General features: G+C 37.6%; 2 protein-coding genes across 2 annotated transcripts in view; one reads left to right on the top strand and one right to left on the bottom strand.

Moving 5' to 3' along the window:
• LOC108117087 (dystrophin, isoforms A/C/F/G/H) overlaps positions 1 to 22,818 on the bottom strand; it is a 143,230-nt gene extending 120,412 nt beyond the window's left edge. The window contains 6 exon segments of the mRNA XM_017229266.2: positions 59 to 364; positions 441 to 650; positions 652 to 756; positions 826 to 4,284; positions 4,623 to 4,777; positions 22,219 to 22,818. Of these exon segments, the coding sequence (XP_017084755.2) occupies positions 59 to 364; positions 441 to 650; positions 652 to 756; positions 826 to 4,284; positions 4,623 to 4,777; positions 22,219 to 22,336 (4,353 nt within the window). The 5' untranslated portion in view covers positions 22,337 to 22,818.
• LOC108117089 (succinate--CoA ligase [ADP/GDP-forming] subunit alpha, mitochondrial) lies at positions 20,431 to 21,830 on the top strand. The gene has a single exon (XM_017229287.2). The coding sequence runs from the start codon at positions 20,674 to 20,676 to the stop codon at positions 21,700 to 21,702; it is 1,029 nt and encodes a 342-aa protein (XP_017084776.1). The 5' UTR covers positions 20,431 to 20,673; the 3' UTR covers positions 21,703 to 21,830.
• Positions 22,819 to 23,003: the final 185 nt, after the last annotated feature.

Below are 23,003 nucleotides of genomic sequence, written 5' to 3'. Positions count from 1 at the left end.
TGAAGAGAAGAAAGTATTATGAGTAAATTCGAAAAGACAGAAAGAAAATCCTACTAACCAAACACTTTTGGTACTGAGCCTGAACCGTATTCGGGCCAGCGGATGCTACGTCCAGTACCAAGGTGGATCGTTCCACATCCCGCAGATCTGCATAGGCCCGGTTCAAGCGCGATTCATAGGCAGGTTGTGGAGCGGTGCACTTGCTCAGCTTAGCCTGGCAGAACTTGAACCTAACCTCCATCAGATTGAGCTGCTCCTGGAGGCGATTGGCAGCTCCGACCTTGCCGTTTCTCGTGTGCTCATCTATAAGTTCGCTGATCTCTTTGAAGTTTTTCTCATTGGCCACAAACTCGCGAGCTAAGCGCTGTTAAGGAAATACATTTTGTTACACGTATTAATCGAAAATGTAGTCATTTCTTGGAAAATGTATCGCTTCTTACCTGGAAATCTTCCGGCAGATCCTCAATGGTCACATCGTTTTCCAGATGCTCGCTGAGTATCTCATCCACCCGGGTCAGCCACTTCTCAAACTGCACAATGCACTTCTCCGACTGCTCCGCCTCGCTGACCTTTTGTTCCAGGAGCTCGGTTCGGTTCTTCGCCTGCTGCTGGAGCTGAGTCCAACGTTGGACGATGTCATCTATATCCCGTTCGCATGGATTCGGCCATGAATTCGTTGTCAATTAGCTCATTGCCAATTTCCTGAATCTTCTCCAGCCATTCCTCAGAGTGCGAGCGCAGAACATTCTCCAGATCCTAAGGGAAAACAAAATTAATGGGATTTAACATGCAATATAATAATAAAAAAATAAAAAAATAACTCACATCAAGTTCCTCCATGATCTCTTCGGCGTCGGCTGCATTCTCTGGCGTGTTGCGTATCTTGTTCTCCAACTTGTCCAGGTAACCCGTCTCGCTAACCATGAACTTCTTGAACTCCCCCAGCTGCGTTGATATATGCTCGAGTAGGGCTGTCTTCGCATAAACCAGCTCGGTGACCTCCGTCCATCTGGCATTGATGCGTGTGAACTGCTTGGCCAGTGATCCATATCTGGATTCTCTATCCTTATCTTGAAGTTCATCCATTTGGAGAAGTAGCTCACCGCCCAGTTCATTGAGTTCCCTAAACTGTGTCGTTTCCTTTTCGCAGGTTTCTTTGAGGGTCTGAAAGCGGCACTTGCTTTGGAATAGCTCATTGGAGTTACCTATGTCGTTGATTCCAGATTTGGGAGTGTTGTTCTCCAAGTCCGTTAGCCACTGATCAGTTTTCTTGAGCCTCTGCTGGATGAGATCAATCTGGGATTGAAGTACCGTCTGCTGTTGCTTCTTCTCCCGATGAACTTGCTCCACTTGGTCGTATAAGGTATTCAAGGCTCTTATTTGTGCTTGCAGGGATTCCTTTTGAGCTGGTTCTGCTTCCTTAATCAGAATTTCACTGAAATTCCTTGCACTTATCACATCAATCTCCAGTTTCCGAAGATCTTGACTGCTACCACTTTGACTGCCATCCAATTTCGACTCCGCTGCACTTCGCAAAATGGCTATAATGGCATTATATTCCGCTGCAAAGTGATTTAGATTTTCAATGGCTGTGGTTTGCTTGATCACACGCTCATTGAGCTGCTCGGGAAGTCTCTCCCAAGTGGCTTGTAGCTCCTCACCAATCAGGTGCTTGGGTAATTTATCATAAGTTGGCCGAAGGGACTCTAGTTCGTCTACCAACTGATTAAGCAAATACTGTTGCTTTTGCATGATTTCCAAATTGGAAACGCGTACCTTTTGATTTGAGACTTTAGTTACGAAATCCTGAACTTGCTTTAGTTGCCTGGAAAGACTTTCTCCACCCCTCTGTTGAATCAGAGCCTGTAGAGCCTGCTTCATGTCATGCCAGCTATCATAGAACAAGCCAAAATCCTGCTTCCATTCTACCATCTGATTATCCAACTCTTCTGTGGCCGTTTTGGCCTCAGCAATTTCAGACGCCAGGGATTCCATGTGGCTTAAACGCTGCTCTAGCTCCTTGCCACTGGCTGAACCAGCGTGTTGTTTATACCAATCTCTGGAATCAGCCAGAACCAACTTGAAACCTGTCAGACTGTTGTAATACTTTTCCTTGGCCAACAGGGTTGAGCTCTCGCTTTGCTGGCTTGCTAGTTTTTGTGTCAGGGTAGCATATCTCTGCTCCAGCTGCTTGATGTGGGTTTCCTCCAGGAGAAGATTCCTCGACGGATCCTCTAGCTCGCAGACTTCATAGAGTTTCTTGAGTTCGGGTAAAGTACCACTACGTCGGCTGTTCTCCGCCTGAAGTTCCTTGAGTAAATCACATTGTTGCCGCAGACTTTGTCTCTGTATTTGCTGTAGCTTTTGCTCTACTTCCTGGACATAACCAAAATGCTCCATGATCAGATTTTCCAAGGCATAAAAGTTATCAGCATTCCTTAACTTTCGCTTTTTGCTGGCCAAATCATGCTCCTCTTCGTCTTCCTGAGACTCCTCATCGCCAAAGCGAATGATCATCTGGTAATCCACCCAGCCCTCAGGACGGACCACCCTACTGTCATCATAACTGGCACGATCTCGTCCAAAGTTAAAGCCCTTGGTCTCTATTCGAACCGTTTGTACTTCAACAATTTGTTTCAGGGCATCTAAACGGTCTTCATAGCTTTCCAATTGGATGAGAACCCTTTCACCCTTGTCATCACCATCCTGCAAAGTGGCAGCCACCATTTGACGCAGATCTATCAGATATCTTTGAAGTTCCAACAGATCCTTGGCACAATAGTTAAGCTCGTTAATACGCTGGGTAATACCGCCGACATCTGTGACATCCCTGCTCTCCATCAGCTTGAGATCCTGCTCGCGGGCATCCAGCCATCTGGAGATACATTTATACTGTTGCAGCTTCTCGGTTCGCAGATCGCTCCACTTAACCACATGCGACCATCGCTCGCCCAGAGCACTCAAACGGTCTTCTAGATCATTAAAATTGCCCGAGGTATCATTTACAATAACCACCATACTACTCAGACTATCCACCAATTCTTGCTGTTCGCTAAGATCGGCTTTTAGTTTTCGAGCTTCAACCAGTTGCTTCTCAGCTTCTCCCAGAGTTGGTCCTATATCACTCATATGAGAAATACGATCCTCAACACTTGTTAGAAACTGCCGAAGTTGTTCGAGTTTTTGCTTCTGAAACTCTGCCAATCGCATTAGGATTTTGGCTTGGACGTCCAGGGCTCGCAATCTCAAGGTTTCCCAACGTTCGTTGAGCAACACCATTTGTTGCCTCACTTCGTTTTGGTCCTCCTGACTCAGACCAGTTCCTGCTTTCTGGGATTCGTTGATGAGGTTGCTTCCCTCTTCCAAAGCCTCTCCCACATACTCCTGATGTTCGGTTAGCTTCAGCATAAAGCTTTCGTTTTCGTGAAATTGCAGTTTAGCTGTCTGGAAATCCTGCGGATCGGGCAGATCCTGTGACAGAAGCTGCTCATCTTCTAGCAATAGGGTAAGTACTGCCTCAAGAGCTGACTGATAGCCACTAATCTCCACACTGGCATTGGTGGCGGTGCTCAAGGGGCGTATGGAGTGTGTCTTCAGTTCCGCCGAAGACCTCTGCTCCATGCTGCCAGCACTATCTGAAGTATATAGACCCAAACTAGCACGATCATTGTCCAGTGGCACCTCATCCAAGTCAGTGATGCTAGTGCAGGGCACTCTTCCCGGATCGTGATCCTGCCCCTCATCATGCTCCTGCTCCCTTGTCCTCATGGATTCCATGGCATGGTACAGGCACATCACATACATCTGTATAGATTTATTATCCGGTTTGTGGGTATGAACATCCTCAGCATCAAGCAGCTTTTCAATTTTGAAGTGTCGATGTGCCAAATCGAAACCCAAATGAAGTCTCTGCAACGCATGCTGCTGCAAGGCCGCTGGCAGATTTAGCTCCTCCACGTGAGCATCCAGGATCATGAGGAAGGCTCGTCCATCGGACCATGAACTGGAGAAATCGTTGAGCTGCAGGCCATGTGGTTCCGTATACTGACGTGCCCAGGCCAATAGGGATTTCTCCACCCCGTTGCTCGAATGACTCTTGACTAGATGTTGGCCATTAAACTCCAGCGCTATCAGCCAGATGAGGCCCAGGGTCAGCTTGGCATTGCCTCCCACTATGTCATCGCTGGAGATGTTCACCAACTTGACACCATGCTGCTGGATCACGGTAATCACCTTGTTCAGATTGTTGATGTGATGTACTCTCATTCGACCCTTTTCGGGTTTCTACAGGGAATGGAAAATTTTGGGAAAAGTATATTATAGCAAGAGCAATATGAAGTTAAGCTTTTTTTGAGATATTGTTTAAAGAACTTTAAGAGATACTTTTCAGGATATGATTTTGTATATAACTTATATATTAGATGTTTAGGGAAAAACGTAATGCCTTCAAGCCAAAGGCTTTATGAAAGGTCTATATTTAGGGGGCCGTTTCTGTTTTTCATTTCATCTCAGCAGACATTAATTCTAAGAGTCTGCCCACAGTAAACTTCTTACCACTTAAGAACAGAAAAGCAATCTCTTTTATACATTTTAGTCATTAATCATTCGTGATCTATACTGACCAAGTGTGTTTGTGTCAGGGTGCTCAGCAGGGCCAACAATCGGTGTCCGTCCCGCAGATCCAAAAACAAATCCTTCACTGGCGTGCACTGGGTATCGATGAGATGTGAATTGATCCATTTCGTGAATGTTTTCTTCTGTATGTGTTGTCGTTCATCTAGAGCAGGTAAAAAAAAAGTAGAGAAATGGTTAGATCCATTAGTGCCAAAATAGTTGCCAACTTTCTTCGGTTAACCTCGAGCCAAGTCGGCCGGCTTCAGTGCCAGATTGTAGGCCAACGCCATAGTCAGACCCAACCCAAAAATGAGTCTTTGGTACGCCAAGTCGGAATTCAGACTCGAGTCTTGTCTATCGCAAGGGCCCAACCCAAAAACGCAACTCAGTGCAGTCCAACTTTGCTAATGAACTGCAACCAAACGTGCCAAATCACTCGCTCGAAATCAATTAGCGGGGACGTCGCTTGCAGTTTTCCAACTCGATCGTTGAGAGTCGAGAGACAGACAGCGTTTGAGTAGGGATTACACAGAGAAGAATGTATCTTGTATCTTTCTTAAGTTGATCATTGGTGAATTGGATCTTATCAAGAAGGCTGACTTAAATGTCCTAACTAAAATCCCCTTTAAGTTAAAACATTAATATTGGCTTGGTTTGTATTCTATAATTTAAAGTCAATATATCTCCTTTTTTTCTGAATGGAAAGTAATTTATGTTATGTCGAAACTAGTTAGATTAGAACAAGAAACAAATATTAGAAAAAATATCGTTAATATATTCGAATTAACAAATTATTAAGATGACAATTAAAGGTATATTAAGTTTTGGAACAACTATGTTAGCTATTCTTAAAATAAAGAAAAATCCTATTAAATAACACCAGAGCTCACTTCACATATGAATTAGAAACTAAATAAATTTAACATTTTTCCCCGTGTGCAGGGCTATTATGTACCACCTTTTGGTCTGCGTCATTTGTCAGTTTTGTGTGAAACCGCGACTCACTCTGTCCGAGAGCCATTTGCATCGCTTCTTAGAAGAAGTCTCTGATTGATGGCCGTCTTGGTCCGGCAGACAATTATATGAATTGGCAGCGGCTTGCGTGTAATTACTGATCGATTTTTGTTATTTTCGGCTGTGTGAGTAATTACTGCAATGTTCGACTTGATTTGACTTGCCTTTTTCTACGATTTATGCAAATTGACAGGTGAACTGGGCTTTCGGAAAACCAGACAACTCACGGAATGCACAAAAAGCTCAACTATGTCACGCTCTGAACAACTTTCTCAGCCGATTACTGTAATTAACTTGTTCTAATCGGTTTTCGGCCGAGACCTGATGAGGAAAAACTCAAAGTGTGTGTGGCGACTTAAGCTAATTACAAGTTATGTAAGCGGCTAATCATTGGGTTTGAAGTTCATAAAAAGTTGCGAGTTTCTGCTTTAAGTGGTACCAAAATATTATAATTCAGTTAGAGAAGGTGAGATATGTTACAATGTTGAGATGTTATAATGTGACTTTTTTTAACTTTTAGTTTTGGAATTATTCTTGAGTTCATACAAATCACTTCCAAGCCTATACTTAAACTTAAAACTTTAAACATTGTAATATAATATTTATCTTAATAACTCATATTTAAAACAGAAATAAATCTGGCGAATGTATAGCTTCCACTAGGAAAGTCATTTTACAATTTATATAATTTATTAGATAAACAAGCCTTGTTTATATTCCAGACCTAGAATCATCTATTTGTCAACTGAAATATCTCATTACCAATTCAACGAGAAACACTTTCAAGCAAACATAGGCCCTCCATTTCGGAGGACATACATAACTCATCGCATCTTATTCAGTGTGGCAAATGGAAATGGAAAGCCTCTGGCGAAGATACAAGGAGGCACTCAAGACATCGCCGCATTCGCTCTCAATGCGGAATTTAATTGCCATATAAATGAAGGACAGCTAGTGCCTCCCCGTAGACTAATTGCCGAGCGGGCAGCCAACGCAGCACACAATATTGATCGATGTGGCAAGTCACGACGGCAAATTGCCTTTGCCTAGTGTACGACAAACTGTTGCATGTGACCCACAAATGAGGCCAACTGTAAAATGGGCTTGATGGCAAAAGGACCCAAGCAAAATTGAGCCTAGTTCTAAATGGGCCTATGTCGATGCTCTATGCCACGTACGATTGCCGCCAGTCATTCAACATGGAGAATTCTCGGGGGCACAACTTGTCCTCATCCCCAGCCAATTTTGACTGCCACCCCGCTGATAATTAAATGAAATTTCATTAATTGAGCTTTAGACTCTTTGCATTCATTAACTACACACTCTCCCAAGTGTCGAGGCTGGGGCAAAAGCAAGTGGAACTGCTACAATTGAAAATGTCTATGTTGGGATGACAGGCAGAAGCGTAGGACAAAAGGGGTTTGAAGTAACAATAATATTAAAATTGTTTTATAATAATAAGATTGATTAATTATTAATGTTTCTTCCTATAAAGTTCAGTGAGTTTCTACTCCAAAATGATAAATAAACGAAGGTGTCATAAAATACCCAAGGAATTTGACTATTTTTATATTGGTGCTTAAAAGTATGCAGTGAAAAATAAGCTTGCCTTTCGGAATAAAATTTCATACTTTTTGACACTTTTTAGGAGTTTTAAAATATTTATTTCTGCGTCTTTTCTGATTTTTTGTAGGTAATTCTCTATTTGTTTAACATATTATATCTTAAGATATCACTATTACAGACTGTTATCTTCAAATAGACTTAAAAATAAGCTGACAAATTGTCTGCTTTTCTAACCAAGCATAAGAAAAAACCATCAATCTCATTGGAGATCTCATCATTTAACTTCTCAGCTCTACCCCTTCTAACCATACCACTGTTTCTGTGGGCAATTAAATATATATTTTGCTGTGCCATAGATAACTGCAGCATCATCAGCTTTGAACGAAGCAGCATCATCATAGCCGTCAACATTTTCCAGCTCCGAACGGCAGCCACATTTTCAGTGTCAATTACTGCAATTTCTTTGGCTGCCCCTCTCGCTCTTCGGCTCTTGGAAAAACCTCTCTTCAGTTGCAATTGGAAGTGCAGTTTTAGCATTTCTTTTTGTTTACCAGGAAGTATATTTCTGAATATGTGCTGATGACCATCCCTCTAGGCCCCTCCCTTCCTTCTTTTGGCCATAATCCCCCGACAAACAGTTGGCCCAATGCCTGTTATTAGGCAGCATCGTTTTGTGTGCTGTTTGTTTTGCCAAAGTTGTTTGCAAATTGTTTTTCCCCGGAAAAACTCTTTCATAGCTGTATAGTGTTCACCTAAAGTCTTGTCTATCTGCTACTGTTGTTGCTGTGGCTTGTTTTTTATTGACTGTTTGTACTTTTCGATGGGAACCAAAACAATTCAACTGAGTTTATTGGTGGAACATAAAGAAACGAAAACTTGAATGATATTTATTACTTTCCTCTTGGAAAAGTTTTTTCGAAAACTTTTCTTGCAAACTTATGATGGAGAAATAATTTGACTTAAGTTGGTAGAATTTCGATGATGATTATAGCCCATAACTTTATTTCAAATTCAATTATATAGTTGCAAATATATTTCGATTCTAGAGCAAGCCCATATTTAAACCGATTAAAAGTAGTTCTTTTATAAATTTAACTTAATTGTAAAACAATATTTCCAACTCTTACAAACAAATTCAATACAAGCTTGCCAAACAGACAATTGATTTCTAATATTTATGACAAAAAAGCTGCCAACACACAGAGTAACCTTGGAATACAAAACAATATCAAATGAAATTTGCAATTCACATTTTTAGGTTTTTTATTTGGGTTTTTTTTTTTGTATCTCATGCCGCTCGACCGATTATTTTCAATGTAGTTAAGTTTGGAGGCAAATTTATTGCAAATTGAAAAACCAAGCAAAACAGAAATATTGTGTGCTGTGTGCTGACTCGAATTGAATTCAATGGAATTGCGTTCAATGGATCAACTGGCTGAATGACGTACTGATGTCATTACAGTTTTGTCTTTCTCTGTTCGCCTGAATTGCCCCACAAATTCCCCACCTTTCGATTCACACCCGCAAACGCCCACCAAAAGTTATACTCTCTTTACAAACATTTATTGCCTTCAATTATAAAGCAATAAATTGATATTTTATAGCTTTTTGTTTTGTGAGCCCCGGCCAGTTCGATATGTAAATCAAGAGGAACCGAGCAAAATTGTTTGATATGTAAGCTGTTGGGTGAAAAAAATATCGATTCTCTGTTGAAAGGGATTTATTTTTTCCACCGATTTCCTGTCATGGATATAAAGTTAGATAATGGGCATTATTCCTTTTGGCAGCAGCTCCATTGTGTGTTGAAATGTTTTTTAATGTTAGATGAAAGTCTCTACCATGGAGTGTGAAAAGTTTGTTGAACATGCTCGCTCGTTGATTTATTGACAGTCCGCTGAAAGCCGGTTATTGGGCTTGAAATATCAAATTAAGTTTGCAAATTGGGGAGCGGTTCCTCATGATAGACAATTTTATGAGAAATATTTTTATTGTAGGAGGAGATAATAGAAGAATGTGCTTATATATTTTTTAAATTGAAATTTATATATTAGAGTAGATATTTTATATTAATTTCTAATTTATTTTCCGTGAATAAATTTAACAGGCATTTATTTGGTTCTTCTGTTAATTTCAGTTATTTGTTTCTCATTTTGTAGAAAAATATCAGCTGTGTGATATGTTATAATTTTTTTAAATAAAATTATTTTGATGAATAGTCAGCTTTGCTGATTTTGGTTAATAATAATCATTAGGCATGGAATTTTCAATTAAATTGGATTATTGGCATAATAAAATGTAAGATTTATAATCAAACTCCCTCCATTTATTGCTTATAAAGGAAATTCCCTAAAGCAAAAGTCAGAACTTTAAGTTATTTAATTAAAATTTGTTACTTATGCACCCCTTTTCATATAGAAAGTTCTCCCTGCCTCCGATCCATCTCATTGTAATCTCTACTGCTTAATACTTTATGGCTTTTTCGTATTATTCTGGCAAAGCGTGACCAGCATCGAATGAAATGAAAACAAAAATTATATATGTAAACAAAACTGAACATGAGGGAGTGGGTATTCGGAGTTGGACTGGCTCTCGCTCTGTTTATTATTGGAAGCCCATTTGGCTTGTGCCGGCGACTCATCCGACTCCTCCAAACTCGATCCCTCATTTATTGTGGGTCAACAGACAGACACAACCGACACGCACTGGAATACCACTAGCTACTCGTACTATAGCGCCATTGAGCAAATATTTATTTGTTATTTGTTTCCCCTGCATGTGTGTCAAGCGACATCGGAGAGGTGAAGGAACTCTCATATATATATGTAATATCTCCTATATGGCCACCAAATTGATAAGCCACGCAATAGTTTATACCTCTTATCAGTATCTCAAAGAGAGGGTACAATACGCAAATAGACAAACATTACTTTACGTTACGCATTTTGGTGGAAAATTAAGGGGCCAACTTTCCAGTCGGTTGAACATTTAAATGGGTGGGATAGTACTTTAGAGTGGAAATTGATTTTATACTATATATGAGAATATAAGTATTAAAGTTTATTTATGTGCCATTACTTCTGTGAATCATTTCATTAAAATGATTTCATAGAAACGTCACTTAGATTAAAGATCAAAAATAACATTTAAATGTTAAAATGATGAGTCGATGTCAGGAAGTTTAACCCTAATCACCATTAATACTGAAATTTGCTTTTAGATAATCTTTATAAAAAGTTCTTAAATTTCTGTAGAGCTGATTTTAAGTTATTATTTAAGTTACTAAAGGAATTTCGATTAATTTTCTGCCACAATTTGATAAAAATCTTCACTCAAATTCCAGCCAAATGGCAATATTGAAAAGAATTTATTTCTTCTTCTGGTTCAGTGCATTCTATTTTATGGCCAAGCCCCGCACTCACCAAAATTTTCTATAATCTCCCCATGGTTGGCTGGGTTTCTGTTGTCATGACTTTATAATGGAAATTTCAGCTTTCTTTCTGTTCTTTTCTGCTATGCTAAAGGGAGGCTGAAAATTTAATTGCTTGGTTTTACAGGCCATATGGGAAATTTAGACTTTAGCTATTCCATTTGCACACACACACACACACACATAGGCAGCTACAAATTTTCGATCAATTTTCCCGGCATTTGTTTGTATCTCCGCTATTGAGCTGAGAGCCAAGCTGAGTTCGATTACCGGCAACTTTTGTATGGCTTGGAACGTGACTTCTTACGACATTTTTATTGCATGTGACATGCATTTCGATTGGAGGTTGAGCTTATATGTACTTTAGAGCTTTTCCCTTAATTTTTTTATTTTTTCGATAGCTTTTTGTTGTATTTTTTGAGTTCTATACGCCAAACATATGTACTTTATGTACATGTTTTATTTTTAACAGCTTTGTCTTCATTGTTATGTGCGCAAATTGAGTTTTGGCGAAAACGAAGGGAAACCAATTGCTGGATTCAAGCGCAAAATGTTTTATTCAATCGGTTGATTGTGGAGCAGCAAACTTTTCCATACAAAATAGTTCGATAAATTGGCAACTTAACTTGTTTTATTTATAGAAATGTTCGAAAAATAGATTGTCATTAAAGTTTAATTGGAAAAAAATTTCGTTTGATAATTTTTTGTTGAGTTGAGCTTTTTTGAGCTGTACAGAAAAACTTTTAGTTGCTGAGTTTAATCTATATTTAAGCTTGAACTTGCTTAAAACATTCCATTTAATGAAATCAAGATAATATCAGCCAAGATAAACACAAATAAAACACATTTTGTACATACATTTGACCACTCAATAGCGAGTTCATCACATGGCGCTAATCTTTATATTTATTTATATTTTTTTACGCCTCGTCGACGGCTTGTTTATAGATTCTCCCAACATGCACACACTCTCTCTCACTAAATTAAGATACAATTTAAGGCCAGAAACACAAAATTAAATGCATCATTCGAGCAAACATTTGAGCCACCTTTGAGCCCGCATAAATTAGAATAAACCAAAGTGCATTTTCAATGGCCCAAAAAGACCACCAATTTATATGTATATGCATATATATATATATATATATATATATATGTAAATGGTAGAGAGGAATGTCTGGGGGCTGGGGGAAAAAGCCTGGGAAAACCTGTTCCCAACAAGAAAATGCCGCAAGCAGACACCAGCATGTCCGACACTTTAAGAGTGAGTTTCTTTCCAAAAGGCTTTATCAATGTGGGAGACCCCAAAACACAACAACACGATGGAACAACAAAAAAATAACAAAACCTGGTCATGTCTACGATACCAACAACTTTAACCCCTTTACCTCCCTCCTCCTAACCCATCCACTTGGCCATGTCCGCCCCCTCAACATTGTTGCTGTTTCTGTAGATATTCCGAACTGCAAGCGGAAGTTTTAATTCATTTTTGTTGTTCATATTTTTTCAGTGTTCGAAGTTGTTGTTGTTGTTGTTTTGACGCAGTTTGGTCAACACTTTTATTTTTATTTTTCAACGCTTCCGTTGGTTAAAGCCGGATGGCCAAAATGTTTACGGGTGTTAATTACGCAGAGTTCAAGAATTTAAATGATTAATTTGCTGGATGCAAAAAGGTGTCAGAGTAGATGTTATAGCAAAGAATATCAAGGTTTTTGTTTTAAGAGGAGTTTTATCTTAAAGTTTATTAAATTGCATAAAATTATGTAGTTTTAACTTTAGCTTAACATTTTCAGCTATAAAAGTTTTTAAGCTTTCTTGATAACTAGCTTAAACTTAGCTTTTAATAAGCCAAATATTCAAAAACTTTATAAGTTAGCTAAACATTTAAACATTCTTTAATGGCTAGAAAACTGGTATTTTCATATTCCCGCTTATATAACATTTTGATAAATATTATAAAATTAAATGAATTATTATAAATTGAATCTGATCTTTCAAATGCTTTAAAGTTACTTAATACGTGTTAATATTCAAGAAAAAAAATAAGGTAAAATTTGAAAACTCTTATAATGATGGAAAACTGGTGCAAAGTAGACAAATTTTATCTTTCCCTTAATTTTTTCTAATGGTTTTCATTTCTTGTTTCTTACAATAAAAATAATATTCTTAAAAATCGTTACTATGATATTTCATTGTTTTCAACTTCAAAAATTCTAAAGTTTGAAAAATCTTCCATAATAAAGTTGCATCTTAAGTTGCTGGAAAATTGGTGTCAAACAGACAAGTTTTCTTCATCCCGTTTCTTGATTTTCCCATAGACCTAATTTGTTACCCACTTACTAAGCAAACACTTTGGTCACTGCCCGTCAGTTATCTATAAATATTTATGAAATTATTTAGTCATATCTTAGCCCAACGGCCCACACTAAAACCGATTTACGCCTTATTAAGTTTTCATTTTCGGTTTTTTTCTTCTTTTTCATTGGCTTTTTGGCTCTCTCACTTGCTCTTGCTGACTGCCCACTTTTTTTTTGCGATTGTCTGTTTTTCAGCTTTTCTGACGGTGTTGCTCGAAAATTGATTACAAAATCACTTAACCGCCACCGGTTTTGGCCGCCGTTCGCTGCTTAAATTTTACGCATTCATTAATGTTACGGATAATTGAATTTACTTATCGCGAAATTCATTCATTCATACATTAATTGCAAGTCAAGCAGCAGCAGAAGCAACAACAAGCCTTGGAACGTCATCATCACAAGCGTCGTCATTATTATCTTCACGATGGTTGACAAACTTCTCAATTCCCCGTGGTAATTATTGTTTAGAGCTTAAACTGGTTCTTAACTCGGTCTTAGTGCTTTAAAAATATTTACTTTGTGATGGCTGAAGAAGGTTTAGTAAATTGACTTTAATGAGGCTTAAAGATGTTCCAACAGGACGGTAAAAAATAGTTAAAACTTTAGTTATTTATAGGTTATTTTTTGTGTATTTTTAATTTGATTTATTTAAGTGGTTTACTCCATTTAATCTTGTGACCCATTAATTTTGACTTGCCAAAAACAGTTAGGCTTTTGCTGACAGCTTAAATTAAAATAATCATTTTTGCGGCAAAATTGTCAAAGTCTCAACGGAGTTATTAGCAAGTGATTTATGCCAAATTTTATTGCAAATCGTTGGAAAGTACATTTTAAGAGAGAGAATGATGGCTGTTTTAAATGTAATTCAAATCAATTAAATTGGTGTTGTTGCAGAAAACTTATTACTTAACCTTAAAATACATTTAAAATCTGATGCCAGCCTTAAGCGAAAAGGTAAGAAAAATAGTTCAAGAAACTTTCCAAATGACTGTTCAATAGTTTCCTGTGTGTTTTCAACCATACTCCCTTTTTCAATTTGTAGTTTTTCGAACAAATTAAGGTATCTGAAAATATATTGTACGAGTGCAGCCAGCAAACGATCGCCTTAGGGAACTTTTACTGTAATTTAAAATTGTTGCTTGAACTCCTTGCACTTTACCTCGACGTTTATATCTCCCAGGGCTTATTAAAGCTCGCTTAACTTGAATGCCGCTTCAATTGCCCGGAGCACTTGATCCTGCCTCCTGTTCCTGCCACTTTCGCTACTTCAAAACGAGATGGCTTCCTTGTTATTTTTATGTGAGTGAACGAGCCTTCTGGCCCTTGGACCCACCATAATTGATAGGGGTTTAAGTATCTGTATATATATCCCCCAAACCCCCCTGAAAGCGTGAGAATTGCCAACATTGGAGTCATGTGTTATTCATTTATACATATGTAGCTAGTGGAAATTATTGGACAAATAATAAACGAATATATATATGTACTATATACTGTTGTTGTGTGAGGAAAGTACAGATGTACATCAGATAGTTTGCTTCATTTAATTCCTGCCAATTAAGTGATGCCTGTTTGTTGTTTTTGCCTCCTCCTGGAGGCTTTTTAATTGAATTTCCAATGGCCGATGGACTGCGATGTTTGTTTATCAGTTATGAGCTTGAGGATTTATTTATTTACCATTGCATATACGATGCGCCCATCTCTTTAACCAGCTTAAAGGGAATACTTAATTTTTGTATCTTTTTATCAGTTGAAAAGTGAAACAATTTGATGAAGTTTTTCCTTTAAAGACTCGCAAACTGCAAGTCAAGATAATGCATACATTCTTAGTTTATGTCTAAGAAATTATATTAACTAATTAAATAAGCTTAAGAATGAGTCATATCTATATATATCTCAGAACAAAAATGCATTTGAAACTAACTTTAAAAACGTGTAAAATATAGATATTTATTGATAGAAGTAAAATATTACCCCAAAACCATTGGGTTAATTCAAGAATATCGACTTAACTTATAGTTAATAATAAAAAAATATTTGCCTAATAGAAAACTACTACTAAATAAACGTTTTCTCAACTTTTTTATATACCCAACCCATGAATTTATTATTTCTTTCCCTCAATGATACCCAACTAAGTAGATAACTAAAAAGTAGGCCTAACTCGAGAACTTCATAGCTATCTCTGCCACGTAACTGCTATCTGTTTAAAGTCTGATATCAAGCACACTTCGATCATTGAACCTGCAAATATATATCCATATTCATATATAGCTGATGAAATACCACAACTGACCTTATTTGTTATCAAACTTGACATTATTCTGAAGTGAATTCAATCAATTGACTGGCCTGTCATATCCATTGATAGCTTTAGCATTCAATCTCTATGGGTTATGCATACGTTACAGTCTCACAACTAAAACATACAGTTGCGAAACGCACTGTCTACTCAGGTGCACTCCAGTCTGACTGTTAAACACTAGACAAGCACCTGGAAAACAACAACTTGTCGCAGTCGCAGTCGTCTCTGTAGTCAAACAATGTACGTAGATATATAAACTAAAAATAAACATGGCACAAACTGTCAACCGGCTTTAATCAATATTTTGCCATTGCTCACCCTCGCAACAACAATAACAATAGCAATATCAGGTTCACTCTCTTACGATAACTAATTAGAAAGTTTTCCTAACCAACAAGGTAAAAATCGAAAAGCCAATCATTGCAGAAACCAAAAAAAATACAAGAAAAAGGCAAAAGATTGTTGAGTGAAATGTTGGCCAAGTCACTTGACCAAAAGTCGAGTATCTCTGTCTCCTTTCTCCTTACTTATACCCATCTCTTTTACACTTGGCTTAAGCCCATCCAGGCGTTACAAATCATCGACTGCAACTGATCGTTTACCATTTTGACATATCGATATGCGTACTACTATATGCTTGAGATATATCCAACTGACTTGGCGCCCTTTCTCTTTTTTATAAGCTATACATATATATATTGCTATATATATGTTCCGTATATAAATGTATGATTCTTCACTGGCACGCAACATCGATCAATGATAAGACAGTTTGTGAGTTATGAATTGAATTTGTTATTCGATTTTCAGCGGGTGGGCAGACTCCGAGATCCCAGTGGGGCGTGGCTGGCATTTCGTGGGGCGTATAGATTGATTGCCTAAATAATAATTGAATGGGAAATTATTGGCAGTCTCTCAAGCAACAGAACAGCGAGATCCATTTTCAGATAAAAGAGGCAATTTGAAGAATTTCAATTATTTTAGTGGAGTCTTTCCTTATCTTGTTCAAATGTTTGTTAGATGTTTGTTAAAGAAAATGAATCAATGAGATAAAAAAAGTAAATAATTAATCAATGAGTACAAAACATTTTAAACTTCATGGACAGGTTACGCAGTAATATTAGTATAACCTAATCATTAAATTTAAGATATTTCTTCTTTCTCATTTATTTACATCTTTATAAAGCAAATTAAAGTGTGTTTTAAAAAAAAAAAAAGTTCAATATTCTTAAAGCTATAGTAAAAGCTTTTAATTTCTCATTAAATTAACCTTGAAAGTCTCCCAACAACCTGTTCCAATTCCTTAAAAACCACAAAACTCCCCCATAATTCCAGCTAAGTTCACATACCTCCTTCATTACGGGTTTCCCCTCCTCCATTTCTCCTACAAAATCCAATCAGGCAATAAACAAATGGAAACCCATTAACCAAAAAAAAAGAGCAAAATGGCCAGAATAACAAATTGCAAACTGTAGTTGGAGTAATTTTTTATGGGCGTGCGCATTTTTTCACTCCCTCGTACGTGTGACTCGGCTTGAACTTGCATTTGTGTGCGCTCTAGATCCAAAACTAAGTGATTCAAAAGATAAAAAAGAGAAAAAAAAATACAAACAAAAAATCAAATAAAAAACCGGCACATGTGGCCTGATGCAAATGCGCATTTTGTCGCATTCCAAGCCCAGCTGGTCGAGTTGATTCAAAGTGGCGGCTTTGCCGGTTTTCAGCCGCAGACAAACCCGCGACAGTCATAGATATGCCTAATGTCATCCAAAATCGAAATTGGATTCCGAAAACCAAGTGAATATTTTGATTAAAGGTATGCAAATTACTCTATATTTATTAATTGGAAATAATAAATATTTTCTTAATTTAAATCGACAAGTAATAGATTTTAAAATTGACTTAATGATAAAAGATTCAGGAACAATTTTTGTTGTAATTTTATGTAATATTCTGAATATTTGATTACCCAAAAATTTATATTCTTTTGACCTTTTTATTATAATTTTTTAACAAATTATATTCAACATATTATATATTTATATTTTCTATTTCTATATATATATCACATCATATGTCATATTACTATTATATCATGAAAAATACTTTAGCATACAAAAATAAATTAAATTGAGTTTCTGAATTATTAAGTAAAAAATAGATCAGATCAAAAATTAATTACCTTCTAGCATTATTTATAAGAAATATAATATACCCTGACTTTTTCCAGCCTTTGGGCTATTATAAAAACCCACACACACATTAGACTTCTCGCACAAATTGGTGCGGTTCGTATCTAAATCGAGTCTCAATTACACACGAGCAACCGTCGTTCCCCCTTTTTCCGCCGATTTTCCACCCCCTTCCCCCGTGGCGGTTGGATTCTCATTAGCTGAACGCGGGTTACGCAGAGCATTCGTCTGTGGAGCGTTGGCAACCACTGTCTATATGGAAAACCACACCCTCTAATCCCCCACAGTGCCCTCTCCATCTATCCAATGACTTTTTTCACTAGCCCCCTCAGAACTCAACCGACTTTGCCTTTGGATGATCATTAAATGCTTAACCAAATGAGTTAAAGCGATATATCTGTGGTTCTGAATGGGGTGTGTGCCGGCACTTTGTTGTTGCTATGCACTGGGAGAAAAAATGTTTTGATTGATTATACAACTTAGAGTCTGATATTTTAAATTTAAACTGCTTTTGAATGACTAGAAAGATTTTTTAAAAACATTTTCGTACCTTTTAACTTTCAAGAATTTTGATATATTTTATTCTAGATGAAAATTTGATTATTTTTTGAAGTATTTTATAAATTAAAAATTGAAAAAAGTTTTAATTTTTTAACGTTAAAGTGCTAAAGAGCCGAAATTTAAAACAATAAAATAAAATGCTGTAATGTGCATAACTCACAAAAATATTCAAATTTTTTCAGATATAAGTATATTTTATGCACTTTTAATATTTTAAATATTTCTTTAATTGTTTAATAAAGTTTCTTTCAGTGCTTAAATATTTTTCGTTTCGTACGGGCAACAACATGTGGTCGTCTGTTTGTCTTCTTCATTTTTTTGAAGTCGGTCTTGCAGCCGAAGAAAGCATGGAAATTATTTTAGCGATGTGAAATGGGGGCACGAGTTCTGAGCTCTCCAAATGATTGCTCTCTCTCCCCCCAATGGGGTTAATTTTTGGTGCATGGGGTGGGCAGAGGATTATCTGTGGAGTTTTTTGTAATTATCTCAGAACATGTGTGGGAATAAATGAATACAGAATACATTTCGGGCTCACTTTAAAGCCCGGAAAATTGTGCTTGCCAATTATGAGGAAGAAGCTATTGTTTTGCATATTCTCTCGACATTTTGTTTCTCAGAAAGGGTGTTGGAAAATAAATGTATGGAGGTATATCTTTAGAATATTTTAACAACTAGAATAGTCAAGTAAATAGTTCTTAAAATATTTCTGTATTTATGGACAACTTTAAACTGAATAAAAAGACCACAGTTCTGTTTATAATTTTCTTTTTCTGATTTTTAAATTTAAAAGTCATAATGAAAAACACTCTTAATTCACAATCCCAAGCTTACCAATTAAAATTCCGGGTTCCATATTCGCGGTCGTAATCCTTAGTTCGCGTAATCCCAGTAGCTTTCGCAGGTTTCGTTTCGATAAAACTTAAAATCAAATGGCAAATCATAAAACTTATGTTTTTCAAGGTCGTGTCGAATAGAATTGTAAAATCTCGCTGAATCACATGGACACACAATTCGGATTATATATTTCGATTTGATTGATTTGATTCGTGGAATGACAACTGATATCGCGGCATTCCTTTTTTTTTTACCACTTTCGCACCTTTTTTTGTTTTGTTTGCCGCTTCGTTTCGTAATAATTCGCGTTAAAAAAGTGAAGGTGTGCCAAAAAATTCTACAAAAGTTGAGAAATAATGCCGAAATTTGAAGTTGACACTTGTTGTGGTTTGTTTTCTTATAAAACCTATGTGTTGTGTTTTCCCACCAAACAGAAAAACAAACAAATTACTTTTGCGCATGCGCAAAGGCGAAAATAAACAAAAGAAAGCGTGGAGGAAAGAGCGGTCGGTAGTCACGAAACTACCGTTAGGATTTTCCTCTGGCTTTAATGAGTTTTCTTGTTTGTTTGCCGGCCATTAGTAATTTTAACAAGCTGCGTTGTGTTGTTTACCTATTTGATTGTTTTATTTATTTTTTCCCACTTTTCTTTATCAATTTCTTATAAGATACCACAAATCATACAGGTGGCTCACTCTCTCACTCTTTTCGCTCTCGCTCTCTTTAAAAAACAAACACCGGTTAACAAGCGGAACGTTGGAATTGGCCGGAACAGGCGGCATTAAAAACGAAAACCAGAAATGGAACCTTTGGCAAAATGGAACAGACAACAGTTTTTGTTGTTGCTATTGTGGGTAATTTGTGAGTCAAAGAATCAAGAATGTATGTGTGAGTGTTTGTTGGAAGAAAAAAGAGTTAAAAGCACCTAAAAACTCGTTAAAAACCAAGGTAAAACCTTTGTTTCGCTACACTAAATGCAAATTCCTGCACTTGCTGTTGTTATTTCAATAAAATATATTGATAATTTTGCACTTTTAGTTCAAACAACTTGTGGCACACTCACACACACGCACGCACAAACTCTACACCTTGAACTTGCGTCAGCTTTTTTTGCTTTTCTTCATTATCTTCTCATTTTTGGTGGCCACTTTCTTTGCACTTTTCAACTAACTGGCTTGCCTTTTGGTTATTCAACTTTAAGAACACACACTTTTTACAGCCAATTAATGATTTTCCTTTGCTGCTTTTTTTCTCGGCTTAAACGCACTGTAAAAAACGAGCCATTACATATCGTTTAACCGACGCGTCTTTCCACTACGAGGTCCAAAAGCGATCTGAGCTGCAAGGCGATCATGAAAACATATAGAGACTTCGTTACCTCTCTCCCGTTCTCTCTCTCTTATTGGAACGGGCTGCAGCCCAATTGGTGAGAGAACGCCAAAGCGTGGTTTAACACGTTTCAGTTTCAAGTGGTTCAGAGAGAGTGAGTAAGAGAGGAAGAGCGTCTATTGGAATTCAATTGAAATCGAATCGGAATTAATTAAAGGGCTGAGCACAGTGGGCTCTGTTATTAGAAAAATAATTTATAAGGGTTACAATACATATTCCTTTTCTATTTCCAAGAATATTATTATATCTTATAAGTATATATCTTACTAAGTAAAGTAGGCCTTGTTATAAACTTCCCCCTCAATTTTTCTATCAAAGCCTCAACCAACACTTTTCGGTAAGAGCTGTATTCGAAATTAAGCCCCAGAAATAATATTTTCCTAACGAAGAACTTCACCAGGACTTTTGATAAAAATGTCCTTTAATCGCGTATGCAAGAATATCCTGCGGGCTATTCCGCTACAGATTCTAAAGCGTGGCAAGTCCAACTATGGAAAAACAGTGTGCAATCTGAAGATCAACAAGGAGACCAAAGTGCTAGTGCAAGGATTCACTGGAAAACAGGCCACTTTTCACTCCGAGGAATCCATTAAGTATGGGACCAATATCGTGGGCGGTGTTAATCCGAAAAAAGGGGGAACACAGCATCTAAATAAGCCCGTATTTAAATCCGTGGCTGAAGCTGTGGAGAAAGTGAAACCAGATGCCACGGTGATCTTTATACCACCTTCATCCGCTGCCGAGGGAATTTGCTCGGCCATTGAAAGTGAAATTGGATTGATTGTGGCCATAACCGAGGGTATACCTCAGTCGGATATGGTGAGGATATCTCAGATGTTGAACTGTCAGGAGAAATCCCGATTGCTGGGACCCAACTGCCCAGGACTTATCTCCCCAGATCAATGCAAGATCGGGATAATGCCGGGAGATATACACAAGCGAGGAGTGGTGGGTATAGTCTCTAGATCGGGAACCCTAACCTATGAGGCAGTGCATCAGACGACCAATGTAGGACTGGGTCAGGCCCTGTGTATTGGCCTGGGCGGAGATCCCTTCAACGGAACCAGTTTTGTAGATGTCTTAAAGGTCTTTCTGCCCGACAAGGAAATCAAGGGCATCATCATGATTGGAGAGATTGGTGGAACCGCCGAGGAGGAAGCCGCCGAATATCTCAAGGAGCACAATACGGGATGCGAGGCCAAGCCAATAGTTGCTTTTATCGCAGGTCAGACTGCTCCACCCGGTCGTCGAATGGGTCACGCTGGTGCCATCATTTCGGGCGGTAAGGGGGCGGCCAAGGACAAGGTGGCCGCCCTGAAGAAAGTCGGCGTCCGCATAACCGCAAATCCCTGTCATCTAGGATCCACGCTTCTCGAGGAAATGGTCCGCTTGAAACTTGTGCCCAAGCCACAGGCGAAGAAGGCCCAGTCGGGCAAGAAGTAGGAGGGACCGGATCTTGTGTTTGTTATTAAATAAACAAACTGATGGCTTTTAATGCAGAAATTTAATTTGTATGTATTTAGGGAACTTATAAAGACTTAACAGCTGCTAAAAACAAAATGAAAAACTGATTGATATAGGTTGGTATATCTTGGAAACTTTAATAGTTAATAAATTGGCTTAATTGCGAAGTTTAAGAACGTTTGTAATCAGATTTAAATTTACCTTTTGTCTGATATTTTGGAGGTTTTTAGTCAATAGTTATTTTCAAATATAATATGATTCTTACTTTCTTCTCTACCAAAAAAGGCTTTCCCAAATTGTTAACCTACTAAAATTTCCACCCTCGCCATGAATTCCATTAATTTTCATTTTTTTTTGTATGCTAAACTTTTGCCCGCAATGGGACTTTATCAAAAGTCTCACATATCAAAAATGTTTCGCTTTTTAAAGCCTATAACAAACAATAGATAAGCGGGAAATACCTTTGGCCATAGCCAAGACAGACGGCAGACTCACCCATTGTCTTCACGCGGAATTCTTCGTAGTTCATAAGAGGAGGGGTCTCAGCTCCTCGAACGGTCTCCAGGAAGTCTTCCTCGCTGTAAACTGAGTCGTAATCGCTGGGATCATGCATTTTATTGGTTTTTATTGGGTTTAGCTTGGATCATGAAAAATCACACACAACACTATTGCATACTCTTAGGCAACTTGGAATATTCACAGGCTATTGGTTTTATTTGAAAATCGTTTGATTTGAAAGACAAGGATAGGTGTTGCAGAATGTAAAAAGAAGTTGTCAATCACGGAAACACTTGAGTCGATCTTACGGCACCCGGAGCCACCGATAATGGATCGAGGATCGTGAACGGAGAGCACCGACAACCGCATGCGCTTCCAATTTAAACACGACTAAGGTGAGCCCAGGGGTTTTCGCCGCCGTTCTCGGCTAATCAAGAGCAAATACTACGAAGGCTATCAAAAACAACAAAACAAATCTACAGGCTGATTAGAATATCAAGTAGTATAACAAGTTGGAAGTCTTGAAAAGGGAATGTGGAATAACGGATACCCTTTAGTTTTAGTATTTTAATTATGAATAATCAAAACCATATTTAGGTTACTCTCATTTAGACAGCTAATCTGAAAAATATGTTTAAATTTGAATAATCACATATAATTTTTTAAAGGTCACAAACTAGGGTAACATTTGCTTTTTCTTTTAAATTAAACCAAAAATTATTTATTATCTCCGGCCGCCTATTATACCCCTCACAGCTCTAAGAACACTGGGTGTAAAAACA

Source organism: Drosophila eugracilis, unplaced genomic scaffold (assembly GCF_018153835.1).
Source record: "Drosophila eugracilis isolate 14026-0451.02 unplaced genomic scaffold, ASM1815383v1 contig_440, whole genome shotgun sequence".
In the NCBI taxonomy this organism is placed as follows: Eukaryota; Metazoa; Arthropoda; class Insecta; order Diptera; family Drosophilidae; genus Drosophila; species Drosophila eugracilis.
Note: the sequence above shows the minus strand (reverse complement) of the source record. Positions and strands in the feature narration are given on the sequence as shown.

Coding starts and splice junctions, on each gene's coding strand:
- LOC108117089 (XM_017229287.2), top strand. CDS start 20,674: ATGTCCTTTAATCGCGTATGCAAGAATATCCTGCGGGCTATTCCGCTA.